The sequence below is a fragment of the Eptatretus burgeri genome, chromosome 4, assembly GCF_056783735.1.
Source record: "Eptatretus burgeri isolate ZD-2024b chromosome 4, Ebu_testis_v1, whole genome shotgun sequence".
Classification (NCBI taxonomy): Eukaryota; Metazoa; Chordata; class Myxini; order Myxiniformes; family Myxinidae; genus Eptatretus; species Eptatretus burgeri.
Window position 1 is genome coordinate 12,901,774 of NC_140964.1, and position 26,298 is coordinate 12,928,071.

Here is a 26,298-nt window from a genome sequence, read left to right on the forward strand (position 1 = left end):
AACATGTCCACAAAGTAACATGCACACACGTTACAAGGGATATGTACACACACTTTATAAGGGATATGTACACACACTTTATAAGGGATATGTACACACACTTTATAAGGGATATGTACACACACTTTATAAGGGATATGTGCACACACGTTGTAAGGGATATGTACACACACGTTGTAAGGGATATGTACACACGTTAAAAGGGATTCGTAGACACAGGTTATAAGGGATATGTATACACAGGTTATAAGGGATATGTACACACACTTTATAAGGGATATGTACACACACTTTATAAGGGATATGTACACACGTCATAAGGGATATGTGCACACGTTATAAGGGATATGTACACACACGTTATAAGGGATATGTATACACAGGTTATAAGGGATACGTACACACACTTTATAAGGGATATGTACACACGTCATAAGGGATATGTGCACACATTATAAGGGATATGTACACACATTATAAGGGATATGTACACACACGCTATTAGGGATATGTACACACACGTTATATTGGATATGTGCAGACACGTTATAAGGGATATGTACACACATTATAAGGGATATGTGCACACATGTTATAAGGGATATGTAAACACAGTTTATAAGGGATATGTATACACAGGTTATAAGGGATATGTATACACAGGTTATAAGGGATATGTACACACACTTTATAAAGGATATGTACACACACTTTATAAGGGATATGTACACACACGTTATAAGGGATATGTACACACACGTTATAAGGGATATGTACACACACGTTATAAGGGATATGTACACACACGTTATAAGGGATATGTACACACACGTTATAAGGGATATGTACACACACGTTATAAGGGATATGTATACACAGGTTATAAGGGATATGTATACACAGGTTATAAGGGATATGTACACACACTTCATAAGGGATATGTACACACACGTTATAAGGGATATGTACACACATGTTATCAGGGATATGAACACACACGTTATAAGCGATATGTACACACATGTTATAAGGGATATGTACACACACGCTATTAGGGATATGTACACACACGCTATTAGGGATATGTACACACACGTTATAAGGGATATGTGCAGACACGTTATAAGGGATATGTACACACGTTATAAGGGATATGTACACACATTATAAGGGATATGTGCACACACGTTATAAGGGATATGTACACACACGTTAAAGGGATATGTACACACGTTATAAGGGATATGTGCACACACATTAAAGGGATATGTACACACGTTATAAGGGATATGTACAGACGTTACAAGGGATATGTACACACACATTATAAGGGATATGTACACACACGTTAAAGTGATATGTACACACGTTATAAGGGATATGTACACACATTATAAGGGATATGTGCACACGTTATAAGGGATATGTACACACATTATAAGGGATATGTACACACATTATAAGGGATATGTACACACATTATAAGGGATATGTGCACACACGTTATAAGGGATATGTACACACACGTTAAAGGGATATGTACACACGTTATAAGGGATATGTGCACACACATTAAAGGGATATGTACACACGTTATAAGGGATATGTACAGACGTTACAAGGGATATGTACACACACATTATAAGGGATATGTACACACACGTTAAAGTGATATGTACACACGTTATAAAGGATATGTACACACACACATTAAAGGGATATGTACACACGTTATCAGGGATATGTACACACGTTATAAGGGATATGTACACACGTTATAAGGGATATGTACACACATTATAAGGAATATGTACACACGTTATAAGGGATATGTGCATACACATTAAAGGGATATGTACACACATTATAAGGGATATGTACAGACGTTACAAGGGATATGTACACACGTCATAAGGGATATGTACACACGTCATAAGGGATATGTACACACGTCATAAGGGATATGTACACACGTCATGAGGGATATGTACACACGTCATAAGGGATATGTACACACGTCATAAGGGATATGTACACACGTCATAAGGGATATGTACACACGTCATAAGGGATATGTACACACGTCATAAGGGATATGTACACACGTTATAAGGGATATGTACACACGTTATAAGGGATATGTACACACGTTATAAGGGATATGTACTCACACGTTATAAGGGATATGTACACACACGTTATAAGGGATATGTACACACATTATAAGGGATATGTGCACACGTTAAAGGGATGTGTACACACATGATAAGGGATATGTGCACACATTAAAAGGGATATGTGCACACGTTAAAGGGATATGTACACACATTATAAGGGATATGTACACACACGTTAAAGGGATATGTACACACGTTATAAGGGATATGTACACACGTTATAAGGGATATGTACACACGTTATAAGGGATATGTACACACGTTATAAGGGATATGTACTCACACGTTATAAGGGATATGTACACACATTATAAGGGATATGTGCACACGTTAAAGGGATGTGTACACACATGATAAGGGATATGTGCACACATTAAAAGGGATATGTGCACACGTTAAAGGGATATGTACACACATTATAAGGGATATGTACACACACGTTAAAGGGATATGTACACACGTTATAAGGGATATGTACACATGTTATAAGGGATATGTACACACATTATCAGGGATATGTATACACACGTTAAAGGGATATGTACATACCTTATAAGGGATATGTACAGACACGTTAAAGGGATATGTACACACGTTATAAGGGATATGTACACACGTTATAAGGGATATGTACACACACGTTATAAGGGATATGTGCACATCCAACACATGCGCTCTCAGCCCATTGGTCCAACGTCATTTATCACGTAGCGATTCTGTGCTTTATCTCCCTGGAGGATGTGCAGTACCAGTCAAAAGTTTAGGCACACCGACTCATTCAACGGTTTTTTTTTTTTCGTGATTTCTTTCTATCTTCTACATTTTTTTGAATTTCAGTGAAGACATCAAAACTATGAAATAACACATATGGAATTATGTAGTAACCAAAAAAGTGTGAAACAAATCAAAATATATTTTATATTTTCGATTCTTCAAAGTGGCCACCCTTTTGTCTTGATGACAGCTTTGCACACTCTTGGCATTCTCTCAACCAGCTTCATGAGGTAGTCACTTGGAATGCTTTTCCATTAACATGTGTGCCTTGTTAAAAGTTAATTTGACTCAAACACATTAAGAAGGAAGGATATTCCACAATCGGTTGTGTTTTGACAAGGTCGGCTTCGTTGGAATACAGTAAATAACCCGATTTGGTAAAACACCATTATTTTGTCTGCACTGGAGCAATCCATATTATGGCAAGAGCAACTCAACTAAGCAAAGAGAAACGACAGTCCATCATTACTTTAAGACATGAGGGTCAGTCAATCCGGAAAATTTCAAGAACTTTAAACTTCTTCAAGTACAGTCACAAAAACCATCAAGTGCTATGATGAATCTGGCTCTCATGAGGCTGGTTCCCACAGGCATGAGACTACATATCCCACAGGAAAGGAAGATCTAGAATTACCTCTACGGCAGAGGATAAGTTTATTGGAGTTACCAGCCTCAGAAATTGCTAATTAACCGCACCTCAGATTGCAACCCAAGTAAATGCTTCACAGAGTTCAAGTAACAGAAACATCTCAACATCAAATGTTCAGAGGAGACTGCGTGAATCAGGCCTTCATGGTTGAACTGCTGCAAAGAAACACGAGCAATGGACAAAAGACTGGTGGAAATATATAATTTGCTCTGATCAGTCCAAATTGGAGATTTGTGGTTCCAACCGCCGTGTCTTTGTGAGATGTAGAGAAGGTGAACGGATGATCTCTGCATGTCTGGTTCCCACCGTGAAACATGGAGGAGGAGGTGTGATGGTGTTTTGTTGGTGACACTGTCGGTGATTTGTTTAGAATTCAAGGCACACTTAACCAGCATGGCGACCACAGCATTCTGTAGCCGTACGCCATCCCATCTGGTTTGCGCTCAGTGGGACCATCATTTGTTTTTCAACAGGACAATGACCCAAAACACACCTACAGGCTGTTGAAGGACTGTTTGACCAAGAAGGAGAGTGATGCAGTGCTGCATCAGATGATCTGGCCTCCACAATCACCCGTCCTAAACCCAATTGAGATGGTTTGTGATGAGTTGGATCGTGGAGTGAAGGAAAGGCAGCCAACAAGTGCTCAACATATGTGGGAACTCCTTCAAGACTGTTGGAAAAGCATTCCAGGTGACTACCTCATGAAGCTGGTTGAGAGATTGCCAAGAGTGTGCAAAGCTGTCATCAAAGACAAAAGGGTGGCCACTTTGAAGAATCGAAAATATAAAATATATTTTGATTTGTTTCACACTTTTTTGGTTACTACATAACTCCATATGTGTTTTTTAATCGTTTTGATGTCTTCACTATTATTCCACAATGTAGGGAAACAGTAAGAAATCACGAAAAAAACCCTTAATTGAGTCGGTGCGTCCAAACTTTTGACTGGTACTGCACACATCTAAGTAATAAACTCGTATGGAGGTTTTGGTTCATCTTGTGTATGTAAAGTGACGTCACAAGAATGAGGATGACGACATGCTCGCACTCGAGCAGTAATACCTGTCAAACCTCATGCGCGTGTGGGGGAACGACCTGAGGATGGTGGTGAGCCCGGTGATGGTCATGGTGCTCTTTAATGGCAGCTTCATCCACAGCCTTCCCATCCCAGTGGATGTTGATTCTTCAGGACTCGATGAAATATCAGGGCAGGAGCGATATGGGTAGGGGGCGAGGGTTGTAAGGGGTGAAGGGGGGTGGGGGGTTCAGGGGGGGTTCAGGGGAGGGGTTCGGGGAGGGGTTCAGGGGGGATTCAGGGGAGGGGTTCAGGGGAGGGGTTCAGAGTAATAACCTGCAGAGGAATTAGAGAAGGTATTGGAAATAATAAAAATAATAAAACAAAAAAAAGAAGGAATGCTTGGTGAATGAGCATGGAATGAAGATGAAGCGACTGACGAGGAGGAAGAAGAAGATGTTGCTGATGATGAAATAAATTTCGGATTTAATTAATAGTCGACATGAAGATGAAGATGAAGATGATGTCCATTTCTCCTTCATGTTTAATTTGTATGACGTACTGATCAAACGTGAATCGAGAGAGAGAGAGAGAGGAGTGAGGATTGTATGTGTGTGAACGAATGAGGACCTCCAAATAAATATAATGAGGAAGAAGAGGGGGCGCGCGACCGCCAGCAGGCGCCCGGGGTTCGGAGCCCGCGCAGCATCATGTGGAGCGCGTGGTGATGCGCGGCGGGTCAGGAGTCCGTGAAAAGGACGCGGAAGGACTCTGAGTAAAGAGACCCGTCGGGGCTCATCTCATCCGCAGGTCGCAGGAAATTCTGTGAGGCGGACGTCGACGGCTCTCGGAGCTGGCGAGTCCATCGTTCCGCGACGGGACCGGTCCGTGAGTGCGGGGGGGAAGCCGGCGGGGGCTCTGCGCTCTGCTTCGATGGGGACGAGGTCGTCGCACGGCTTCGCCGCATCGCTGAGTGAGGACACCTAATCGGCTTTGGTGCCGAGATATGGAAGGTACACACACACACACACACACACACACACACACACACACACACACACACACACACACACACACACACACACACACACACACACACACACACACACACACACACCGGCTCGGGCTCGGATTGCGGACCGAGTCATGGCCGGTTTCTCTGTCGCTTCGACTGTATCGGCCTCGTGTCCGTAAATCGAGTCCTCTCTTCGTGAACGTCCGACTCTGATGTCAGGCACGTGGACGAGGACCAACCATCGCGACCAGGACCAACCATCGCGACCAGGACCAACCATCGCGACCAGGACCATGACGGGGATTTGTTTGCTACAAGGATTTGATAGGATCGGATGAGTGATTTGGGATGTGCGTTGCGATGAGAGATTGGCATGGCGGGTTGCGGTGAGTGATTGGTATGAGGGTTGAGGTGAAGGATTGGCATGAGGATTGCAGTGAGGATTGGCATGCGGTGAAGATTGGCATGGAGGTTGCGGTGAGGGATTGACATGGAGGTTGCGGTGAGGGATTGGCATGGGGGTTGCGGTGAGGGATTGGCATGGGGGTTGTGGTGAGCGATTGGCATGGGGGTCGAGGTGAGTGATTGGCATGGGGGTTGCGGGGAGTGATTGGCATGGGGGTTGCGGTAAGGGATTGGCATGGAGGTTGCAGTGAGGGATTGGCATGGGGAGGTAGCGGTGAGTGATTTCTATGAGGGTTGCGGTGAGGGATTGGTATGAGGGTTGCGTTGAGGGATTGGTATGAGGATTGCAGTGAGCGATTGGTATGAGGATTGCGGTGAGTAATTGGCACGGGAGTGGTGATGACAGATTTGGGGTGGGGGTGGCGATGAGAGATTTGGTGTGGGGGTGGCGATGAGAGATTTGGTGTGGGGGTGGCGATGAGAGACTTGGTGTGGGGGTGGCGATGAGAGATTTGGGGTGGGGGTGGCGATGAGAGATTTGGGGTGGGGGTGGCGATGAGAGATTTGGTGTGGGGATGGATGGCGATGAGAGATTTGGTGTGGGGATGGATGGCGATGAGAGATTTGGCGTGGGGATGGATGGCGATGAGAGATTTGGTGTGGGGATGGATGGCGATGAGAGATTGGGGGTGGGGATGGATGGCGATGAGAGATTTGGGGTGGGGGGGCGAGGAGAGGTTGGGGGTGGGGGTGGCGATGAGAGATTTTGGGTGGGGATGGATGGCGATGAGAGATTTGGTGTGGGGATGGATGGCGATGAGAGATTTGGTGTGGGGATGGATGGCGATGAGAGATTTGGTGTGGGGATGGATGGCGATGAGAGATTTGGTGTGGGGATGGATGGCGATGAGAGATTTGGGGTGGGGGTGGCGATGAGAGATTTTGGGGTGGGGATGGATGGCGATGAGAGATTTGGGGTGGGGGATGGCGATGAGAGATTTGGGGTGGGGGTGGCGATGAGAGATTTGGGGTGGGGTGGCGATGAGAGATTTGGGGTGGGGGTGGCGATGAGAGATTTGGGGTGGGGTGGCGATGAGAGATTTGGGGTGGGGGTGGCGATGAGAGATTTGGGGTGGGGTGGCGATGAGAGATTTGGGGTGGGGGTGGCGATGAGAGATTTGGGGTGGGGGTGGCGATGAGAGGTTTGGTTTGGGGTTGGCGATGAGAGGTTTGGTTTGGGGGTGGGGTGGCGATGAGAGGTTTGGTTTGGGGGTGGGGTGGCGATGAGAGGTTTGGTTTGGGGGTGGGGTGGCGATGAGAGGTTTGGGGTGGGGTGGCGATGAGAGGTTTGGGGTGGGGTGGCGATGAGAGGTTTGGGGTGGGGTGGCGATGAGAGGTTTGGGGTGGGGTGGCGATGAGAGGTTTGGTTTGGGGGTGGCGATGAGAGGTTTGGTGTGGGGGTGGCGATGAGAGGTTTGGTGTGGGGGTGGCGATGAGAGGTTTGGTGTTGGGGTGGCGATGAGAGGTTTGGTGTGGGGGTGGCGATGAGAGATTCGGTGTGGGGGTGGCGATGAGAGGTTTGGTGTGGGGGTGGCGATGAGAGATTCGGTGTGGGGGTGGCGATGAGAGGTTTGGTGTGGGGGTGGCGATGACAGACTTGGTGTGGGGGTGGCGATGAGAGATTCGGTGTGGGGGTGGCGATGAGAGATTCGGTGTGGGGGTGGCGATGAGAGATTCGGTGTGGGGGTGGCGATGAGAGATTCGGTGTGGGGGTGGCGATGAGAGATTCGGTGTGGGGGTGGCGATGAGAGATTCGGTGTGGGGGTGGCGATGAGAGATTCGGTGTGGGGGTGGCGATGAGAGATTCGGTGTGGGGGTTGGCGATGAGAGACTTGGTGTTGGGGTGGCGATGAGAGATTTGGGGTGGGGGTGGAAATGAGAGATTTGGTGTGGGGGTGGCACAGGTGTGCGAGCGTGGAGGCGGTGTGGGGCTGTGCTCACATGGAGGAGGAGCGAGGGGTGGGGGTGCGCGCTTGAAGGCGACTCGGGGGGGGGGTGCGAGCTTGAAGGCGGTTTGGAGTGGGGGGGGTTAAGCTTGAAGGCTGCACAGGGGGTGAGGGGGGGGGTGCGAGCTTGGAAGCTGCATGGGATGCGAGCTTGAGGGTGCATGGTGGTGTGATCTCATAGCGTCTTGTGTCGATGAGTGTTTGGGATAAGTCAATGAGCAACGAAAATGAAAAATAAAATGCCCTAAAAATAATTTCTTTGGAGATTCTCAGCAGATAATACATCAGAGATTTTTGCAAGAGATTACAATGTTTGGAATACGAGGAAATGTGACGAGCAGCTTTCCTGATGAGAGTAATATGAGTGAGGTGCGTAATTTGACTAAACTTGGAATTGTACATTCGTAACAATCGGTCGCATCTCCAATCGTCATGCTCTTTCTCTGCAGTGTGGTGAGGTCGTGCTCCCTGCATTACATTTTCAGGTGAGATGGCAGCGACTCATGCTGGGCTCACGAAGGAGTCACCATCTACTGGGGTTGTCCGGCGTGGCCCTCACGATGTGAGCCAAGACACGGTCCGTGCATCGCTCATCCTTGCTTCCGTCAAAGAGCAGGTGAGCACAACTCACACATAGCCTTGTGCCCTCCCTCAATCATTCTCTCATTCTCTCGCTTCCACATTCGTCCACTCCCTCCCCTCTCAGTCTCTCATTCTCTTTAAAGCCTTCCATTTTAAAGGTTACCTTTGTCTTGCTAATAACGTCATGACGGCAGAAACATATGCCCAAGAGTGAAGCTTTAAAATGCTGGCTTGAGCACTGCCCTCGGATTTAATTTATTGGTGTGATTTTTCTTGGGATTGCAATGCTCTGTTTGGTTGAGGATTTTTTTCGTTCTTTTTTCCCCATTGATTGGTCAATATGCCTGGTGTTGGCTTTACGATAAGGGTGGTGGGCTTGGGATCCTCAGATCTTGAGTTCCAATCCCCCTCCGCTGTCGAAATTATACCAGGTGGGGTTGACTCTACCTGTCATCCTTCCGAGGTCAGCAAAATGAGTGCCAGCATGCTGGTATCCTGTGTCGGAGTGGTGACCCATCCAGGATTGTGTCTAATAGCCAAGGAGACTGTTTGGGCAGCACCAATGCTCTGCACAGAGTATGGTCCCAATGGATGGATGGATGGATGCAGTGCCGGATTAAGCCTCAGTTGGCCCTAAGGCACATTTTGAAATTTTTGAGAATGGCCTGAAAAATTTAAATTAAATCTGGGACTCATGGAAATGGACCACAGACAAAAGATGAACTGATTCAAGAACAAAATATTTAATACAAAAAAAAGTCAAATATTTAATGTGAAAACAATTTTTGGCCCAAATTTCTGGCTGGCCCTAAGGCACATGCCTTGTCTGCGTAATGGTTAATCCAGCACTGGATGGATGGATTGGTCAATCGATTTTCACATCACTGAGGACATAATTACCTCCATCACTAAAGGTCGACGGAGCTTCTGTTTTCACCCCTGTTTGCCTGTCTGTCTGTCTGTCTTATGTGAGCTGGATATTTTAAAATGTTACGGTCGGATTCAGATGAAATTTGGTGGACAGGTTGGGTGTGTGACGAAGACGAATTGATTCGATTTTGGGTCGGTAACAAGAACAAGCCGATTCGATTTTGGTTGAAGTTTGGATCCAGATCCGGCCTATAAGTGGGGTACAAAACGTAAACTGTTCAGCGAGGCTAAGGTATGCACTCTACTGAGTATCGTTCCAGTTAGGTTATGTGCATGTCTCACAAAGTGGGTACACGTACTGTTACACAAAGGGCAAAAAAAAAGTTTAGGGAAACATGAAATGCAACCCATTATGTTAATCTGCATGTATTCAAAGAGCTAAGTCTAAATTTTTAGACCTGCAGCACGTCCGGTTTTAAAGTTGCCACTGAATATATACAACACGACAAATACACGTTCGAATTTCAAGCTTGGCATCATAGTCCATGAGCTGAGCCCAGTATTTTCATGAATTGGTACCAAATTGCGGGATAAAACGAGACACTGCTTTTTGGATAGGTCATGACCTATAGTTTGAGAATTTATTTGCTTTCCAGCTCAAACGCGTAGCTTTCTTGGAGAAATCCGCTAGGGGGTGCTTCAAGGGGGGTAAAATACTGATTTTTTTTATTTTTTGCATATTTGTTAACTCTATGCCATGTAAAATTGTTCTAACTTCAGTGTCAAGCTGAAACTGTGCTGAAAAGGGTAAAGAAAGGGAAATTTATTTGAATTTTTTAGCTGAAATGAGTAGAAATTTCAAATTTTAAACGCAATTTTCTCCAGTTTTTGTTTTCCCGAATCCAGTAACTTCATAGACCAATCCCGAAAATATTGCTGTGAAGAATATACTGAGAGGTTTTGTTTGGTCTGATACTACACCTGTTAGTTAAAATTTGAGGCATGTGATAGCATAGGATGGGGGTAGGATGTTTTAGAAGAAGTTTACACAGACTTTTACACCGTAGAAGTTTGACGTGATATCGACATTAAATTTGTACTTGTAACTGACTGTGCATCACAGACATCCTTGCCATCACTGTATAAATCACTGAAGTCCTTAATCTTCATCATCACTTTCATCGTTATCGGAAGACTCATCATCAGAAATGTCCAGAACCAAGTCACTGTCCTTCGTGTTGCTGAAATCCTTTAATCGGCATTCGTCCGTACATGGAAGGTTATTGTCTAAGCAAACGCAATCACCAGGTTCGCACGCTTTGCGGCACTCACAGAACATGAAGTCCAAAACTACCTGGGGCACTGGCAGTCCTGTCATCCAACATATTTCAAGTTGACCATCATCAGTTGTGTGCCAGCCATGGTTTTCTGGAGCAGGCACATAAGGCTTTGGATCAAAGGATCGTCTCCATACAGCGGCCTGGTAATTTGCTCTTAGCATGTGTTGGTTAAGACTGTCTGCACACGGTGGTAGTTGCCCGGATTCTACAATACCCTTTTTAGCGCGCCATAGATTGAAGCGTATAGCGTTCACTTCTGTATCATGGGTTTGGGACGCATACAGCTGGCATGTAAATGCCTGCAGAGTATCAACAACATCCCTATTTAATGTCCATTCACTGCCCAGCTTAGACAATGCATCCAAGAACTCCTTATTTCTTCGCATCAACTTCAGTCCCTTGATCTTGCCCATACCTGAGAATGCACTGACCGAATCGCACCCTGTGAATGCTTGTAGACCCAGCAACGAATTGCCATTAAGTCCTATTCTCGCTTCAATCGTGTCAATGCTAAAGAGTCGAATCCTTCCCTTAGACGAAAGTCGCATATGTAAAGGCCCGGTCACACCTTGACGTTTTAGCCAACGTATGCCGATTTTTGAATTTTTTTTCTAAAACGCTGGCACACGTTGAATACGTTATGGGTAAGTTTTGATAACATTGAGAGCACGCTGAAAAACACTGCCATACGTCGTTGTACGTTGGCTTTAAACGTTGTACTTTTCGGTTGTCCTCAAATTTTTTCATGCTTGAAATTTCACGACGTATGCCGGCGTATGACTCACACGTTCCACTACGCTGGCCACAAGTTGTATGCACGGTCTGCGATCGTTGACAGACGTCAACACATGCTACTTGTAAGTTAATCATAAGTTGAGACACGCCGAGGTAATGTTTAGCGTACCCGAAACTTATTTCTAACCTATGATTAACGTGTTGTTGGCACGTTACGCGATCGTTGCCACACATCGACAGACGTTACTTTTAAGTTACTCATAGGCTGAAAGACGTCGGTATAATGGATAGTCCTTGCGTCAGCATCCACGGCCATGGCCAGGACACTTATTTGCAGCATTCTTCAAACTTTTCTTCGGCATGACGAGGATGTTCACACTTCGATGTCTAGCTTGGCTATGATTCCAATTGTCCATCGGCAGCGTCTATTTAAAATAGTCGAGTTTGAGCGTTTTAACATGTTCAGAAGAAATGCTTCAAATTTCCAAACCGCAGCGTCAAAAAACAAAGGCGAGTGACAGCAATTTAAATCGTTCATTGTAAACAATGAAAATAGCTGAGTGGTACCGTTTTAAAAGTCGTTGAGTGTAAAAAAAAAATCCAATTGTTGAGCGCAAGCATCTACTTTCAATAGTGGAGATGCAGCCATTTAAATCGTTAAGTGGCAGCCTATGAATAGCAAACCCTACGTCACCGGCAAAGATAAACTGCCGCACGATATGGATAAGTTAGGCTATCGTTGGGCATAGTTTGTGAACGCCGGCTTCACGATAATTATTCGTTGGTATATCGTATCTATAAGTAATCAAAGCGCTCTATGCACATTATTAGTTCATTGTGCATTTGTCCAACCCGTTATGAATAGACCTAAGTCGTAAAAACAAGCTATAGCTCATTGTTGAAAAAGCCCCATAAAAAATTAGCCGCGAAGAACTTCGAACAATGGTGAAAAGATATCTCCTACCCGTGGACACGCGGACGCAAGGACGATCCATCATAACCCACACCCTCCCCCTCGCACTCACCTACTACTGCCAACATGAACAAACTACGACTAATACTGATACTGATACTGATACTGTTACTGCTGACATGGACATCGACTCAAAAAGGACTCGAAAACACTGTTGGGTTCCCCTTTTATGAACACCATTTTTATATACCAATTCCCAAAATCGCTGGGAACACGTCTTTATATGGCAGTTGTAACCTAGAAACACGTTATTTTGTTTTTTTTTGTCGACCGGAAGACGTCATTGGAATACGTCTACATACGTCGATGTGTGTTGGGACTACGTAAAGAATTGATTCAAAGCACGTCAAACATAAGTTAGAAATAAGTTTCGCGTAAAAAATACATTACCGCGACGTGTTTCGACTTATGAGTAGCTTATAAGTAGCCTTTGTGGATGTGTGTAAGCGTCCACATATCGTGTGTAAAACTTATCCCCATCGCATGCGGAACGTGTGTCATACGCCGAGTACGTCCAAAAATTTTGAACATGTTTAAAATTTCTTGACGTACTCTACTTACTACGACGTATGATAGCGTACTTTAGCGTTGTACTCGTATATACCAAACTTACTCATACCGTATTTGACGTGCCCCAACGTTTTAGACACATTTTTCTTAGGTCGGCATACTCTGGCAAGATCGCCAAGGTGTGACCGCGATGTTGACACTTCCATTTCTACGGCAGTTATGATTCGAATCGTTGTGCGTCAGCCTTTTAATAGGCTATGTCATGACATCGTCGGCGATGCGTGCAACGCGCTATGCCTAAGTTCGACTTTCGTTGGGCATCGGTTGTGTAGGCCGACAACAGGTTCAGCATTCGTTGGTACAGTAAGTCCTCACTTTTCGCAAGGGTTGCGTTCCTGGAAAACCTTATGATAAGCGAAACTGTGTTAAACAAAACATATTTTCCCATAGAAACCAATGTGTTAAAGGGGGGATGTGTTTTTGGCTCGGAATCTTTTGGACATAAACACAAATAAACAAAACACACTCCTCGAGTCGTGGAGACTTACCCCGAGGCTGGAGGAACGGAGTTGATTGCGGTGGACAAGTCACACTTGCGGAGTGGCAGAATCGTCCCCCTCTTCACTTGCCACTGTGCTGTCACTTTCTTCACCAGCAGGAACGGTCTCTTGGCAGCTGGTTGAAGGAGCATCCTGGATGGTGGATGGAGTTGGTGCTGCATCTTTTCGCTTGAAAAATGCATGGAGAGTGGGCTGGATGGCTTTCTTTTTCTTTGCTGCATAACGTTCCTTGTAGCAACAAAGGGCATCATAAACAACACAGCTAAAATCAGTGCTCCTTTCAAGATTTGGATCTTGCTCGATAACAAATTCTGTGGCAATTTCAAATGAGCTGAGGATTTGGCTGAGGTTTTTCATGGTGAGATGCTTGGATGAAGGTATCACAGCATCTTCTTCTTCCTCAAGAGCCCACTGCTGTTCCAACTCCATAAGATCTTCATTGTTTAAGGGTTCTGCATGAGACTCCAGTAAGTCATCCACGTCCTCTTCGTCAACCTCTTCAAACCAACCTCCTGCGCCAGGTCTACAATTTGACTTGTAATCAACGGAACATCAGCAAACCCCGTGAAATTGTGGACACACTCGGGCCACACTTTCTTTCACACAGCGTTCATTGTGGAGGCACTCGCCTCCGCCCATGAATCCTCTATGTTTTCCAAAGCCATTTTTATGTTGTATGTTCGCCAAAACTCTTGATTGATAGCTTGTCCTTATCAGTTTTTTTGATAAGCTGCAGCATGGTATGCTTAACATAATAGGCTTTAAAAGCAGCAATAACTCCCTGATCCAAAGGCTGTAAAAGTGAGGTAGTATTTGGTGGTAAAAATACTACCTGCACATTTTCACACCAGTCTTCCATTTGCTGAGGATGGGCAGGAGCATTTTCTACAAGCAGCAAAGATTTGTTGTCAATGTTGTTCTCCTTGGAGATACTTCTCAAAATGATTGGAGAAGTAATTGATCACGTAATCGTGGGTCAATGCCCTAACAAACGACGCGCTTTTTCTTGTATCGCAGCAAGAGATAAAGGCATGCGACGTTGAGTTTGATCTTCTATCCACACACATAATAAACGCTTCATGTTGTGCATGGCACCATCTCTCATTCTCGTTAGTGTCGTTGCACTCGAACTGGTCGCAATCTGTGATATTTTCTTTATCTTTGCCGAACTTTGAACGATCGAATGTACAGTCGATGCAGCGATTGCTGCGCGCGGCCGATTTCCGTTGTCCCTTCACCTCGTTCATGTCTTTTAATTATATCCAATTTCACCTTCAATGTGACAGCCTTTCGTTGTATCTTGAAACGAGGTGTGCTCGGCTAAAGACTTGCGGGTCGCTTGGGATTCATACTGGAAGGTATGCAGGCGAGCGTGAAGAGGATATGTACAGTACAGCATTCAGTACATGCGCAGTAAAGTGAAAGTATGTTTATGCGCATCCTGTGTGATTGTTGTTTTTTGCAGGCAGTTTGAAACTTTTTTTTGCGTTTTTCCTTGCAATGACATTACGATAGGCATAAAATGTTTGCGATAATTGAAAAATTGGTCATTAAAACTAAATTACGAAAAATCGAAACTACGATATGCGAACTTCCGGTTAGCGAGGACTTACTGTATAAGTTATCTATAACACAACGAAACGTTCTGTGTCCTTTACCAATGCGTTATACATAAGACCAAGTCGCAAGATACGTCCGAATCTTTAAAAAAAAAAACATCAAAAGTTCAACGTAAGCCAGCGTTTTACACACATTTTAATACGTTGCCATCGCTGGCTAAAACGCCAAGGTGTGACCGGGCCTTAAGCGGGTGCTGATATGAGCATTGAATGCCAAGAGAAGCACAAGAATATCAGTGTCTTCGGCAACAATGACGACTGATTTGAAACCCGATCGAGCAGCGTGTGACGCATGTAGCAAAACCCTAGTGTCCGCTTCCTCATGCCACGAATCAAGTTCACGCACTTCCATCACAGTATCCTGCGTAATTCGGAGGCATTTCGAATCGGCTGTTACGTAGAGTTCTTTCTCACCGATCAATGATTGTCTCTGCTGCCAGTCATTGGCAACGAATCGCATAAGTTGACGCTTGCTTGCTGGGCTCGAGAGTATTCCTCTCCAGTTTCTGACCGTGTGAGTGGGCACTATCTGTGAAAATAAGATGCCCCGGTTAGCACCATGTGATTGACCCTTTCCGCATCCTTGATTGATGAGTCTAAGTATCTGTCAAACACCACATCTACTCTTTTACTGTCTGGGTGACTTGCGAGAGCCATCTTTAGCAGCCTCTCGGATATTTCCACAAATGTTAATTTATTTCCATCAAGTTTCTGAACAAGTCCCATACCGTCGATGATTGCTGCGGAAGGTCGAGGTGTAGTTTCCTCTGGAAGCACACCACTTTCAAGATGGTTAGCAAGTGCTGCCTTGGTGGTCTTTTTCAGAGATCCATCGTGGTTGGCCAGTGCCCAGGGTATTGTTCCCAAAGGGTGCCTCAACACTTCCTGCATGTCCAGTTGCCTACTGCAACCAATGAGGAGCATCCTTCCGAACAAGCGGTTGTCGGCCTTCAGCATGATTTCTCGATTGCCAGCAGCTGTTTTCTTCGTCACTTGCATTGAGGCAAACGTTTTGAGCTTCAGCTTTGTTAAAGGGTCGTAGAACTTTTCTCCTTTACTAAGTCTTTCATCCACAAATTGCTTTGCAGCACTTCGACCAACCTGCTCTGCTCTTATCAAATCCTTTTTAACACCATCTGGAACTATGATTCCAGTCGAAAGGCTGGAGATTTGCGTATCTTCTCTGGCAAACGGGTGAACCCAGCTTGTTTCGGCCAGTGCTCACATGATAAACTATCTCCTGAGCAAGGGAGTGTGTAATCCTATAGCTACGGGAACTACATTGTTGGGTGTCTGAATGCCCAGTTAGCAAGACGGTGAGGAATAGTTCAAGTGACTGGGGTATCAGAATTGAGTCCTGTGTCAGTTCTTGTGGATACATGTGCCATTGCTGCGGGGCCTGTGCATCTTTGATATGATTCCGGAGACGCGCAGCAATTCTTGAAATGTCCCCCTTGGAATCAGAAGGATCAGCTAAAAGTAACCGCAACTGTTCTTTCATGGCAAAATTTTCCTTGGTAAGGGCATTGGACGTCAGCAGTACCCTGTTAATGCAGTTCACTATGAACTGAAGAGTCGACCCGAACTTTGTCTCAAGGACATGGCGTATGTGCTTTTTTGTCGATGGCTTCATTATGGCTATACCGAGGGTATGCATGTATTCTTCAAGTTTTAAGGTGAGTTGAGATAAGGGCACAATGGAGGGATTATCAATAAGCGATGTTCGGATATAATCAAACAATTGTTCATAACCATCCGACTCTGCAGCCTTGTATGCTGCCTCCTCGGCATCGTCCATCTCCTGAGTTGGTTTTTCAGGTCTCATCCTTGTGTCGTCTTTATAACAGGAATGGTGGTAGTGAGCCTCCGCAGCGCCTATTTCCCTGGATGTCAAGGCCAAAATTCTATTGTCGATTTCGCAACTTTTTCCTGTTCTGCCGGGCATTGCAATATTTCGCACCGCAACTGACCGCAATGTTTCATCCACCCACAATTCGCGGCATTTAACGAGTTTTTCACGTGACCACCCCTTTGCATATTTTGACTCCCGGTCGCAAAATATACATTTGATGGGGTAAACGCGTTCAGAAACATCCGTAGATTGTCTTCGAGCTCGAGTTGTTTCTGTTATCGTGGACTGCGGCAAAACACTTCCACATTGACCTGCACGTTGAGCCTCAAGGTCTTTTTTGTTAGTAAAACGATTTCGGCAAGGTGTTTCGTATCTGATAGATTCTGGTACTTGTTCTATAGAATCAGAAAACTGCAAAACAGATTCATAATTACGTATTTTTGCAGCATTAAGCAATGTTAACCATGAAGATAAGTCTTTTGGTCCAGTTAATTTTTCTACTGCAACTTCCTTTTTACAAAGAATGCAAACACCACAATCAGGCTTGTGCCTCTTTGCAGGTTGGGAGCTTGTCGGGTCCATTTTTATGCTGTTCATACTCTGCGTTCACCTGAAAAATAATGCAAAATTTAGTCTTGAGAAAAAAGTAAAATGGATACATAATTCAAAAAAATTCCGCACTCATCTTCGAACCCAAATTCATTGGAGACGAAACACAAAAGAAGATAATCCTTCTTTGATAATCCTTCTAGTTCTGGTGGCCATCTTGGACGCCATTTTGGATTTCCAACTGATTTTTATGATCAGCAACGACACCTATACAATGTCTCACGACTCTCACAGACGACCAGTATTCATAGCATGGGTCAACATCCGTCAGGTTTTGATTATGCTGGAAAAAATATAATTTTTTGAGAAAATCGCATTTGAAATTTGTAATTTCTATTCATTTAAGCTAAAAAAATTGAAACAATTTGTCAAAATTTTACCTTTTACATTACATATATAGCCTCCAACTTGATTTAGGATGATTGTCCATTGCATCTAGTTGCAAAATCTGCAAAAAAAAGAAAATCAGTATTTTGTCCCCTCAAAGCGCCCCCTTATGGATTTCCCCAAGAAAGCTACGCTTTTGAAATGGCAAGCAAGCGCATTCTTAAACTGGCGGTCATAACCTACTCAAAAAATGGTGTCTCGTTTTATCCCGCAATTTGGTACCAAATTTTGGTCTGGCTCATGGACTATCAGCGTTATGTACGGAATCAGATTATAAAAACAATGTAAATATTATATTTTGGGATAAGAAACAGATAATTTTTACTCTGCCTTTTTAAACAGGCTCAATATGTGACAGGAAAAATAAAAAACAACACATTTTGAGAGAGTCCGATGTTATAAATTACGAAGAAAACACAGACGAGTTCAGTAGCAAAGAATGCCACACTTCTAAGCGAAAAATAACGTTAAAATCCAATCTATTTCCATCAAACTTTTGAAAATAATCACTTTAAACATGAAAAGAAAAACATAAGTCTTACCTCTCGGATCCTCACGAAGCACCCAAAAAATTCTAGCGTTGGTTAAAATGAAGAATTATCAGACAAATGCGAGTCACCTCGTTCGGCTCGGCGTCCTCACGCTGGATTCGTACGTTACGGCTCTCGCAAAAACATGGACACGAAGACAAACACTGCGCTCGACAGTGAATGGAAATGTGCTGACACGCTTGCAAGTGCCTATTATATCCATCAATCGGGGAAGTTTGCAAGACGGCAAGGTTTTCTAATGCTAGCGTTATTTGCGTCCGACGAGAGATGATAATAATTCGTACATAACGGGATTACTTCGGTCCAAATTTTATTTTTCTGATCACAATTTTGATCTATATTTTTCTGCCGTTAGACTGTCATATTTACAAGAAATTAAGGGAGATTTGGAATAAAAATCATAAGAAACATTATCAACACTGGACTCCTTATTTTTCTCGATGCAGTGGACACGAAGCGTTATGTACGAATCCATTATTTCATCAGATAGGGTAGATGCCGGTAAACCCGAATAGGGAGACAGAACATCATCAAACATAAAAGAGACACCAAGGTTCACATTCTGAGTCACCACACTCAAAATAACTGTCACATAAGAAACATACAGTAAAATAAAAATTTTACCAATCAGACTAACATTTCTAAGGTTACAAAACCCATATTCTGTTGCTTTACTTCATCTTTAATAAAACAGGGAAATGGAGAGTATGATATTGCTGGTTTCTACAGGTTCCCCAAGATGTCCACTTTCATTTCTGACCATTGATGGTTTGTCTAAGTACCTCATAATAGTTTTATGTGGAATTTCCCACAAACATACCATAGCATACCCACTTTGTGAGCCATGCACTTATGCAAGTGAAGTATTTTCTAAAAGTAGCCCCATCTTGCATTTTGGAGTCAAACAGTACAAGGCCAAAGCAAAAGGCCTTGCATTTTAAAGCCAATTTCCTTTTGTTTTCCTCATTATGTTGTCATTCAAAGCAGAAACGTTGGCTTCTTGTATGTTAACAAGATTTACGTGGTCAAGGCCTTTGGTCTTTGGGATGAAATACATGTACTTGGCATTGTCTTAAAGATAGCTGCTGCTCACCTGCTGAGCAGTCTTGTCTTGGGATCGACCCCTGATGGAGCTGTTGAAATTTGAGTGAAATTGCAATGCTGCATCATTACCTCCGCCACCCGAGGTGAAGGAGGTTTATGTTTTCACCCCTTTCTGTCTGTTTGTCTGTGTACATGATATCTCAAAAAGTTGTGGATGGATTTGGACGAACTTGGTGGACATGTTTGGTATGTGACCATGATGAATAGATTCGATTTTGGTGAAGATCCAAATTCGGATCAGACTACAAGAATTTTTGAAGTGATTCTTCACCATTGAGAGATCCGGCTCAAAAACGATAGATGGCATGATATTTCAAAAATGTATTGGGTCCAATATGTTCTTGTGGATCAGGCATTACGGGGTGGAGGTATGCACTCTACCGAGTGCCCTTCCAGTTAAGTATGCCATTATTTGGATGAGGATATAAGGCCAACTATCCTGTCTGCATTTAAGCTGCAGAAGTTAAAGATCACAGAGTTAGAGTATCTCTTTAAAAGCTGCATACTTGTACCTTTCCCAAATTCCTTAATTTATATGGCACAAACATGACAGGTGAAATGGCAATTTATGCCATAATCAACTTGACAATCATCTCACAAGTCAGTCATATTGGCTTTTCATGCATTAACATAACAGTCACGTCACATTTAATCAGTTGGCCATGGTCCAAATATGTCCATTACAACTACACTAACATATGACAGTTAGCTTAACTTAGTTATTATATCTATTGCAAATTTGTTCCATGATGACACTGCAACTCAATGGCAGTTTTGATAACCTTCAGTAATCTTCCTTCAGTGCTAACCTAGTGCAGTCCAGCTAACCTTCAGTGGCTGAGGCTACAACACCCATCCGGCCTTTCATAAACGTACACCCAACGAAGTACAAACTGTGCTCCACGCTGCTTAATACCTTCTGAGATCAAAATCGACTGAGGGAAGGGATTTGGAATTTCTATCGGGTAAAGGCGGTACCTCATCCACTCTTGGTTGAAAACCATCAAGGGATCTTTATTGTTCATGAGCTGACACTAGCAAATATGTTCCCCACTTAAGATCTTTTCAAGGGATGGCGCACTCATTGATGCAACACTGCCTGCAAAGTATTAGTGCGATCGTTTAGTCAGGTGAAGAAGAGTTTATAGTTAGCTCCCAGTTTAGGGAATTACCCAACTATAAACTGTGTTACCGATGATCCATCCTGCCAGTTTACATGGGATGGTGAAAAGTTTATTTTTCTGAAATGTTACAGGACTTTCAAAATGACGTATGGATGCCAAACGAGGGTGCGTGCGTGCGTGTTTTGATACACCAACTCTGTTTGGCTTGACGGTACTTTTAACCTGCTGTTGCTCGTGCAAATCTGTAATTCAAATCATCTTTTAAATATAATTTTCAGCATTCAAATGAGAGTGGCAATTTCAGGATAGTTAACCATAATTGTTGTATTCCTGAATATAAATCTGACTCACGGAAATATCGGATTATGAGAAATATCCATGAATGAGAGGAGTCGGGTTTATACCATTTACTGTTAGTACATTCTCGCGTCGGCCGTGGTCATAACACACACACACACACACACACACACACACACACACACACACACACACACACACACACACACACACACACACACACACACACGGTTCTCCTTTTATCAAGAATAATTTTTCTTGTGGCCCTGGATCCAAACAAACAACATATATCTATACATAAATATACTTTTATATATACTGTAGATATACGTTTATTTATATATATATATATATATATATATATATATATATATATATATATATATATATATATATATATATATATATATATATGTACCAGATGACCCGTGAACCCGTTTTGTTCCCGTTGTGGTAGTGGTTGATGAAAAAAAAAAAAATTCTTTTATTTTATTTAGAGGTCAAACTTTAACTTGAAGAAAATTTGAGCATTTACTTTGGGAGTCATTGTTCGGCCAACCAGTTTCTCGAGGTATAGCAACACATTCTCCATGGTTTGTCCTTGCGCTTTCTGGATCATCATCCCAAAACTTGACAGAATCGTGAATTGATTTTTTTAAAATAATTTTTTCGTTGCCCGATTTGAACGAAACTTGATACTGCACACTGTAGGCGAATGGTGAGTAAGGTGGCTCTAAAACTTTTGTTCTATCCTGTACCGTTTTGGCTGTATTTCGGTAACATGCATGCATACATACAAGATGAGAGTTTAGTTATATATATATATATATATATATATATATATATATATATATATATATATATATATATATATATATACACACACGTATTTTATGTATTTATAATGGCCCTCACGGCCCGTACATCTTCTCACCCCTCTCCTCCCCCCTTCCCATCATGATTAATAATAAATTTTATCATTTTAAACTTACCCTGTACATGCACAAGCCCCAGATGTGTCCTTCCCATTGGTGCTCAGAAGAACCTAATCCAGATGCACAGTCCATTCACTGGTAGCGATCCATCGGGGCAGGGAAGGTGGGGGGGGGTGTTTAGCCTTACACTGGCCCACCTGGTCGTGAGTTTGCGGTACCAGCAGGTGCCCATTCGGCTTGCTGAGAAAGTTCTCAAAGTCTTTCATTTGTGCAGAGGATTTTTTTTTGTGCAGAGAGCCCTTTCTCATGAGTGTTTTTCCAAGTATCTTTCAGAAGCTGGGTGAGCCATTCCAAGTAACAATCTTTTATCCCGGACACATAATACATTTTATTTCACCTCGAACATGCTAGTTTTCTGGGGTTTCTGTGCATGCATAACCAAGCAATTTGGGGTGGATTACATCATTCCAAAATGTGTCAAATTACTTGTTGTAAAGATCACTTACTGAAGATCTTTTTATTTCCCCAAACCAAACTGCACAATACTGATTAATCAGGTTTGAGTGTGTTTGTTTTGAAAATGAGATCGTGTATCATGCCTTTATTAAAGCACAGCAAAGGTAAGAGAAAACGAAATGACCTGTTTCAATTTTGAAGCTATTTTATTTCAGCCTGATGGTCCAATTATGCTGCTGCAGTCGTTATTCATTGAGATTGATAGAACTGAGCGAAGAACAACCAGCATCAAACTGAGGAATCATTGAGGTACCTCAAACATATTCCAGACACCATGGTGAAAGGGGTGACAAGCAGCTCATCAAGTTATCAGCTGCAGAATCCCATCAGCATAATTTGACCTCCAGCTCGATGGGCAGGGATTGATGTCAGCCTCAGATGAGAAAGGTCTCAAGAGCGTGCCCTCAATTTTGCCCCCAATGAATGAAATGGATTGCTTCCACATCCCATAGCCGGCTATCACCGCACATGATCTCACTTTGAAGGAGCACATCTGCTGTTAAAAGCATAAATCATGCATTTCTTAATTTTTTTGAAATACATATATGCCCTACTATTACAAGCAATAAAATAAGACCATAACAGTTGAAGATTCATTATATATATATATATATATATATATATACATATATATATATATATATATATATATATATATATATATATATTCCTGAAAAGCAAGCACATTAAAGAAACATTAATATAATAAATAAAAACAAAAATGAGAGAAAATTGGGCAGCAGTTTGTCCAAAAAACCTGCAGGTGGACGGAGGTTATGTTTTCACCCCTGTCTGTTTGTGCGTCTGTGTACAGGATATCTCATAAAGTTGTGCACGGATTCGGACGGAACTTGTTGGAAAGTTTGGGTGTGTGACAAGGACCAATTGATTCGATGTTTGTGAAGAACTGATCTGGGTCCGGATGCGGATCCAATAATTTTTAAAGTGTTCACCTTTGAGAGATGGGAACCAAAAACTATACATAGCATGATGTCTGAAAACGTTGTGGACGGGTTATAAGAAAGCTTGGTGGATAATTTGGTAAGGTGATGAAAACGAGCGAATTAGATTTTGGTTTGGGTCTGGATCCGGCCTATCAGTGGGATACAAAATATAAACTGTACAGCCTGGCAGAGGTATGTGCTCTACAATCCGATGAAAAACACATACACAATCCCCCAAAAAGCAACATGCATTCCTTCCAAAATCTGCACGAATATGAAAATGTAAATGAACTTCAACCTGCAAAGACTACTCGTGGTGGACCATGCAAATCTCAGGCCAAGTAAGAACACTGAACAATTAACTTTTCAATGGAGAGGAACACTTTTCACACAAGAAAACCGTGCTCGTAAATCAAACACACGGTGTAGTATGAGGCAATTTGTGAAGAGTGCGAGTGACGTTCTGAAATCAACGACAACAACCCCGATGATGGCCGTTTAAGCCAACATTAAAAAGGCTCTTGATTGTTGGACACGTGTTTCTACCTTCAGGCATCATCAACAAGGCAAAATTAACTTTCAAAATGTTCCGCTTGGAAACTGTTTTCAGATTGCTCGAGGGTCACTGAGCAAACGCAACACGATCATCAGTGATGTCCGATTTGATTGATCAATCAAGGGAAAGAGAACCAGGTGGGAGAAATCCTCAGCCAAAGTGAGGTCTGCAATTTCAAAAACACAAATAGGGACTCTCCAAAAATCAACACCAGTAAATACTCCTGCAAGGCAGTGTTCAAACCGACACCTTAACGCTTCAGTTTTGGGACATGTGTTTCTATCTTTAAATGTGCCATTTTAAACTACAACACTGGGTAGAGCATATACCTCCACCATGCTGAACGTTTCATGTTTTATATCCCACCGATGGGCTGGATCTGGATCTGGACCTGAACCAAAATATAATTGGCTTGTTCTTGTCCCCGACTCAACGTTTTTGGCCTTATCTTTCATCGGTAAATAATCACACAACCTGTCCCCCAAGTTTCATCCGAATCTGTCCACAACTTTTTTGAAATATCATGCTATTATATCATATTTAGCCTCATCTTTCAATGGTGAAGAACAACTTAAAAAAAAATTAAATATCGTTCTATTTACATCCGGAACCAGGGTGAAAACAAAACCTCCATCCACCTTTGGTGGCGGAGTTAATAAATAAAGGTATTTAAAAAAAAACAAAAAACATGAGGACAAAGCTCCTCTCCTGCACTTCATCCTTAAATAAACGAAAGTACAACGTCATGCAAGCTTGTGGGTGGACAGGATAACCAAGAGGTATGCACACTCACCTCTAAGCTGTCTCGCCTGGGTTTGAATCCTTACCCATCTATAAACTGTCATCCTGGTATTTCACAGGCAGGGTGAATCGTCAATGTACGTGCCGTGCCGTCCCTCTGTTACACGGTAAATGGCATCCCATCTGTCGGCATTGGTTCGTGGATGTTAAAGATCCTGTGGTGTACTTCGCGAAGAGTCGGCGAGTTATCGCCGGCACCTTAAACAAATTACAAATTCCTGTGCTAACCCACAGAGTGCATTGCATCAGCGGCACAGCCATGCTCTCAGCCAATGATGCTACCCCCATCCTTGTGCTGCATATGAAAGAAGATGCCAGCTTGCTCGATGAGGCCAACATAGATTGTTTATATAATGCAACTCGATGTAAGCTTCTCTTTTTGAAAAACAATGTTTTCTATGAAAAAAAACAAGCTCGAATGAGCTAAGATCCTCGTCCTCTTTATGATGACGTCATAAAAACGAATATGATGTCATTGTGATGTATCAGGTTTGCGATAAATAATTATCTGTGCTAATGCCCGGCTTGATTCCCGCAAACAAAATTCAAACAGCTTGCCTAGTTTCGGAGATAATGGTATAGGCGATTTCCATTAGCGGCGATATTATGACGTCAACTTTTTTTCGAGGAAGAATTTCCAAAATCGGAGATGGTTACTGCCTGCGCATGGGCTTTCTGCATATACATGGCAAGTTTCCCAGAGATCCGATGAAAACTCTGGGTTGTGAAACAAAAAATGTCAAAAAATAGGAATGACGTCATAAAAATAGATATGACGTCATAGTGATGTATCATATGTGTGGTAATTAATCTCTGCTAATGCCCTATTCGATTCCCGCCAACAGAATTCAAAAAGCTTGCCTAGTTTCGGAGATAATTTTTTCGGCGATTTCCATTAGCGGAGATATTTTGACGTCATAACTTTTTTTCTCGGAGGAATTTTCAAAATCGGAGATGGTTACTGTCTGCGTAGGGTATTTTTACATCTATACGCCAAGTTTCAGGAAGTTTCGATGAAAACTGTTGGCTGTGAAACAAAAAAGTCCACAAGAACAACAACGTGAGTAAGACTTAGAGATCCTCCATGAGGATCTAAAACAGGTTGAAGACAACAACAACAACAACCCAAACATTGCGAGAAGATTTGTATGTGTTTTTTTTTTGTGTACAAAGTCTCGGCTCGTGGAAGAACGAGAACACAGAACGGACCAGCATGTAACAGAACAAGGAGAACACGGTGGAAATGGAGGAAATAAAGACACCAATAGCAGAGTATAGGAAAACAGCAGAGGGACCCTTGGGGGGAAGAATGTGCATGAGGAAGAACGAGATCAAGAGGAGGTGTCGGAGAGCATAAGTGTTAAGCAAGCTGGATGCAAGCTTAAACAC

At 43.0% G+C, this 26,298-nt stretch overlaps 1 protein-coding gene across 6 annotated transcripts in view; it reads left to right on the top strand.

Moving 5' to 3' along the window:
- Window positions 1–5,102: 5,102 nt before the first annotated feature.
- The window catches only part of LOC147027498 (uncharacterized), a 504,607-nt gene continuing 483,411 nt past the window's right edge, over window positions 5,103–26,298 (top strand). For 2 of the 6 annotated variants that reach the window (XM_085876963.1, XM_085876968.1), the window contains exons 1-2: window positions 5,103–5,631; window positions 8,530–8,660. In XM_085876963.1, the coding sequence (XP_085733089.1) occupies window positions 5,625–5,631; window positions 8,530–8,660 (138 nt within the window). In that variant the 5' untranslated portion in view covers window positions 5,103–5,624. Of the gene's footprint in view, window positions 5,632–8,248; window positions 8,414–8,493; window positions 8,661–26,298 lie in introns of those variants that run through there. The other 4 variants (XM_085876964.1, XM_085876965.1, XM_085876961.1 and 1 more) reach the window with 4 other exon arrangements.